Source organism: Lipotes vexillifer, unplaced genomic scaffold (assembly GCF_000442215.2).
Source record: "Lipotes vexillifer unplaced genomic scaffold, Lipotes_vexillifer_v1.1 scaffold39, whole genome shotgun sequence".
Taxonomy (NCBI): domain Eukaryota; kingdom Metazoa; phylum Chordata; class Mammalia; order Artiodactyla; family Lipotidae; genus Lipotes; species Lipotes vexillifer.
Genome location: NW_006787038.1, coordinates 1,358,882 through 1,364,261, shown reverse-complemented (window position 1 = coordinate 1,364,261; position 5,380 = coordinate 1,358,882). Strand labels below are relative to the sequence as shown.

The following is a 5,380-nucleotide window of genomic DNA, read 5'->3' as shown; positions in this document are numbered from 1 at the left end:
AGGAAGGATCCCTTCCATGTCACTACAGTCCAAGGGCTCCCCCCCTGCATGTTTGTCCTCTGGAGAGGAAGGAGACAGAAGTAGTGAGGCCCCTGCATTTGTGAGCAGCCCCGAAAGTAGTGACCTAAGCTCCCCCACCTTCCCCAGTCCCTGTATGTGGGGAAACTTCTGCCACAGCTGGTTAATGCACCCACAGGCCCTCCAGGCACTTAGCAGTCCAGTGTCTCCAGCACCATTTGTGTCCTCCCTGGGTGAAGAGCTGGGCACCTGGACCACATGCTCTTCTTTGCGCCCCTCCAGGATTCTCTGTTAGGCATTCTTGGAACCCCAGCTCCAAGGCCTCACTTCTCAGGCTCTCAGAGCCTCTGAGCCAGGGGCAGTCTCTCCTTGACCCTTTGCCCCGAGGCAGGCAACAGCCCACCCTCTGCCCTCATAGCAACCCAGCCAGGAGAGCCTGGCCTCCCACGGACACTCCCTCACTGCCCTCCCCCAATCTCACCTGGCCTTGTTCCTCCCCTCGCTCTGTCCCATTCCCTGGGCATTATTTCTGGGGCCGTGCTCTGTCTTTAACGCTCCCCAAGAACCAGCTTTCTAGAATCCAGCCACTTCTCTTGGGGCAGAAGAAATGGCCTTTGCAAGGCTTTGGCTGTGAATTCTTGGTAGGGAATAGGACTGGGGAAGATAAACCCAGTCCGGAGGGCAAAAATATCTCACCCTTTACCATTAGCAGAACACCAGCTAGAAGGCCAAAAAAGGCCCTGGCCAGGGATGGGGGTGAAGACAAGTTCTAAAGCCCAGGAATGAGCATAGCAGCCCCTCCCACTTATAATCTACAACATACTTGCATATCGGCCACCTATTTGGATCCTCAAAACAACCTCATGTGGTGGGCAGGGATTATCACCTGCACTGTACAGGTGAGGAAACCCAGAAGGGCATGAAAATTTGCCCAAAGTGTCAGGGCCAGACTGAGTCTCCAACCTCCAGTTTATAAATCCAGGGAAAGACATGACCCTGGCCCCCACCAGCTTCATGATGTGCCCGGGAGGGAGACAGCAAGCCCCCTGAGGCCAACTGGCGTGACCCTCCTCTCTCTCCAGACCCCACTTTTACCTGCCACACCCCAGAGTGTGTATGGATTTGCTGTAGACACACTCAAAAGTTGCCTTTTTCTCCTTCAGCCAGTCCTGAGCACCCACTATGCGCCCTTCCCAAATGCACAGTAGGTGCTCAGGGCTGGCTGAAAGAGGAAGAGGCAGCCCCTGAGGGTGTCTACATTTCCAACTGGGATGTGCAAGTCCATACCTTAGCACCCAGGAAGCCCTGCCCCAGATCCCACAGTTTGCCTTATAAGGGAAGTTAGCCTAAGGTGCATCCCCCTAAGACCATGCCTGGGGAGAAGCATCCTTCCTCAGGAAGAACTGACCTCTGTGAGCACATGGCATGTAGCGAGCTCTGAGCTAACGGTGGTCCCACCAACCCTAGAACAAATCCTCTGGCAACCCAACATCCCACCTGCCACCAAGTCCTGTCAGTATCTCCCAAGGCCGGCCCCCTTTTCTCCATCTCCTCACCGTTGAGTCCCAGTTGTCCTCAACTTACCTGAAGCCATGGCAAAGCCTCCTACTGGTGTCACAGTCAGTCCAAGCCGCCCCACACACACAGCCACAAGGAAGGCTTCAGGACCCAAATCTCATCCTATCACCCCTGCCAAGATCCCTGAAGGCCCCTTAGACCTAAATGGGGTTGCACGGTCTGGGCCTGCACTCCATCTCACACCTTTCTCTGTACCCTGAGCCACACCAGGCTTCTCTCAGCTCCCTTGCCTACCATCCTTTATTCGGCCTCTCCATGAAACGTGTCCCCCCTCCCCTCACCTTGTCAGCTCATCTTCCTTCAGATCTCCGTTCAGAAGCCTCCCCTGTGCCTCTGTGTCAGTTCTATCCATCGTACATTCTCACACCCTCTGCTATACTCCTCCTTCAGGGCAGGCGTTTTCTCCACCAGTTGTAAGCTCTGGAAGACAAAGTGTGCATCTTTCTTCCTCTCCCCGCTACCCGCCCTTCTCACCATCGCATCCCCAGCAGCCGTCCAGTGCCTGGCCATCGCTGATGCTCAATAACTATGTGTTCAATGGATAGATGAATGCACCAACTCTATGAGGTAAGTACTGCCGCTATCCCTGATCTGCAGGCAAAGAAACGGAGATTCTGAGGAGTTGAGTGGCCAGCTCAAGGTCCCGCGGCTGGCCGGTGGTACAGGCAGGGTCTAGAGCAAGTCAGACTGCAGAGTCTGTGCTCTTCACCACTTCCGGTCCTGCATCAGGATTGCCGGCCTCAGTGTCTGTCTTGCTCTCCCAGCAGGCTCTCTGAGGACTGCTCAGCTGGCCACCGAGTCCTGGGGCTCTGGGGCTCTCCCCCCCAGAGCTGCCCCCAGAACCATGGAGAGTCTGAGTGAGCTACAGAACCCACTGCTGCCTCGGAACCCCTCACACCTCCATGGCCCCTACCCCTACCCCGAGGCTTCTCCCGCCTGGCCGTGCCAGGAGAAAATCTACTCCTACCTCCTGGGTGGTGCTGGGCCTGCTCACGCCCACCAGCTCCTGGACCCAGGATCCCTGCAGCTGGCCGTGGAGGCCTGGTACAGGCCCAACTGCCTCCTGGGGAGGGACAAGCTCAAGGAGCCCAGGGCAGACAGCTGCGAAACCAGCTTCACAGAGAGCAGGGAGCCCTCCGCTGGGCCTACGGAGCGGTCCACAGAACCTGGCCAAGCGGAAGAGGATGTCACCATCCAGACTGTGTCCTACGGGGTTCAAGAGGAGCTCCAAGGCCAAGAGGATGACCAGGAGGAGGAGGAGGAGGAGGAGGTGAGTATGTGTGTTTAAAATGCAGATTCTTGGGCTCACCTCCAGGTGCTGAGATTCTGTAGGCCTGGCTTACGGTCCAGGAATCTGTATGTTACCAAAGAAAAGGCACTTCTGACACGGGTGCTATCTACACTTTGAGAAACACTAGCTTGGGCTATTTAATTTTTTTAAGATTAACTGCATTAGGGTATCTTTTTTGCTGAAGTATAGATGGTTTACAATATTATGTAAGTAGGTATACAACATCGCGATTCCCAACTTTTAAGGGTTATGAATATTTAATTTTTTAATAGCACTTTTTGTTCTTGTTTTTTTTCTAGCTCAATCGAGAGATAATTGGTATATAACATCGTTTAAGTTTAAGGTGTATGATGCCATGATTTGATTCAGGTACATATTACAAAATGTTTACCACAATGAGGTTAGTTAACACATCCTTCACCTCACGTAATTACCATTTTGCTGTTGTTGTTATAGTGAAAACATTTAAGATCTACTTTCTTAGAACTTTCAATTGTACGATACGTTATTGTTAACTACAGTCACCACGCTGTATTAGATCCCCAGAACCTATTGCTCTTATAACTGGAAGTTTGTACTCTTTAACCAACCTCTCCTCATTCCCCCCACTCCCCAGCCCCTGGCAACCACCAATCTGCTCACTGTTTCTATGAGTTCAGCTTTTTTAGATCCTACATATAAGTGAGATCATACGGTATATGTCTTTCTTTGTCTGACTTATTTCACTTAGCATAATGCATCAAGATTCATTTTGTCCCAAATGGCAGGATTTCCTTCTTTTTATGGCTGAATAATATTCCATTGTACTTATATAGATAGATAGATGATAGATGATAGATAGATAGATAGATAGATAAATAGATAACATTGTCTTTATCCATTCATCCATCCATCTATGGACTTTTAGACTTTGAGGAGAGTTCACCTTGCTCTTGTTTTCTTAATTATATAAGTAATTTAAAGTCAATATAGAAAGCCATTCAAAGATAACTATTATTTTAGTGGATGATCTTCCAGTCTTTTTTACGTATGTGTTTTTTTCCTACCCTACTCCCCAAAAGAGATCTTGCTATACACAGTTCTATAACAGAAACTTTCCTCTTTAAGCAACATATTTCAGTTTTGCTCCACGTAATCTAATATTTTCTACAAGGTGATTTTTAAGGGTTACATGGTATCCCATTGTAGGTTCTTCCATCAGTTACTAACCCAATCTCCTGGTCATTGGGTGTTGAGATTGTTTCTAATCTTTTCACAATTACTATCCTATGATGAACATTCCAGTACGTGTATATCTGTATTCTTTCCTAGTGATAAATTCCTAAGGGTGGAATCACTGGGCCATTCACTGTCAAAGCTTTTGGTGGAGAGTACCGAGCCCAGCCCACACTCCCACTAACAGCAGATGGTCTTCCCGTGGCCCCACATCACTGCCAATGGGTGATCCTGGGCCAGGTCACAAGAGCCCACTTGTGTTTTGCAGAGTGATGCAACCTCGACAGAGAGTGAAAGTGAAGACAGCTTCCTTACGCTGCCTCCCAGGGACCACCTGGGTCTCACTATCTTCTCGATGCTCTGCTGCTTCTGGCCACTGGGCATAGCTGCCTTCTACTTCTCCCAGGGGGTAAGAGCCCGTGGGGCCCAGGGCTCCTGCTCTGGCCACCCCGCTCCTCTGGAGGGCCTGGGGTCAGGGCCTGGCGGGCTGGGGCTGTTTTGCTGGGCGTGGGGATGCTCCCTCTCATCAGCGCCTCTCTCTCCCTAGACCAGCAAGGCCATCTCCAAGGGGGACTTCCGCCTGGCCAGCACCACCTCCCGCCGGGCCCTGTTCCTGGCCACACTCTCCATCGCCATCGGGGCTGGTCTCTATGTGGCCGTGGTGGTAGCCCTGGCAGCTTACATGTCCCAGAATGGCCACAGCTAGTGGCCAAGAAGTCCTGGCGTTCTGACTCCCCTGCTCCACCTGAGGAGGCAGGGGTGCTTGGGGTAGCAGACTCTCTGGGGAGTCCTGGGCCCTGAAGACAGCTCATGAGCATGGCTTATTGGGAGGAGGCCTCCCAGGCCGCAGCCTGAGGGGTGCAACCTTCACTTCTTCCTGCCTATTGCAACCAGCCTAAAGCAGGGCTGGGAACATCACTCTCCAGCCCAGGCTATGTTGGGAAGCAGGAGAGGGTAGGGCTGCCCACCTGGCCATCCAGGTAGGGCCTCCCTCTAGCTGGGAGCTCTCCCCATTCTGCTTATTTCCTAAAGGGTCTCCTGCCCTGCAAGCACCCCACTACCCGACTTTGTTAACCTCTCCACAGAGAAAGAACAGATTACAGGGAGGGAAAGGGGTGCCTGGGGAGAAGAGGAGCTGACCCAGGCCTTGCAGCCACAGGAATCTCCGCCTGGGACACCCTGACTTTCCCCAGCTCCACTCTCTGGCTCATGATGCCCAGACCTCAGCCAGCCAGTACATAGAGACATAGGGACCCCTTGGTCTTTCTGGTTCTGGAG

At 52.1% G+C, this 5,380-nt stretch overlaps 1 protein-coding gene across 1 annotated transcript; it reads left to right on the top strand.

Annotated features, from left to right (window-relative positions):
- The first annotated feature begins 2,440 nt into the window (after positions 1 to 2,440).
- On the top strand, positions 2,441 to 4,808 carry SYNDIG1L (synapse differentiation inducing 1 like). Its single transcript, XM_007459731.1, has 3 exons — positions 2,441 to 2,866; positions 4,371 to 4,511; positions 4,650 to 4,808. Exons 1-3 carry the CDS (start codon positions 2,441 to 2,443, stop codon positions 4,806 to 4,808), a joined length of 726 nt encoding a protein of 241 aa, XP_007459793.1.
- The last annotated feature ends 572 nt before the right edge of the window (positions 4,809 to 5,380 follow it).

Excerpts from the sequence above, each read along its gene's own strand:
- SYNDIG1L (XM_007459731.1), top strand. The coding sequence starts at position 2,441 with ATGGAGAGTCTGAGTGAGCTACAGAACCCACTGCTGCCTCGGAACCCC. Across the intron at positions 2,867-4,370 it reads AGGAGGAGGAGGAGGAGGAG|AGTGATGCAACCTCGACAGA; the intron begins GTGAGTATGTGT and ends TGTGTTTTGCAG. Across the intron at positions 4,512-4,649 it reads CCTTCTACTTCTCCCAGGGG|ACCAGCAAGGCCATCTCCAA; the intron begins GTAAGAGCCCGT and ends CTCTCTCCCTAG.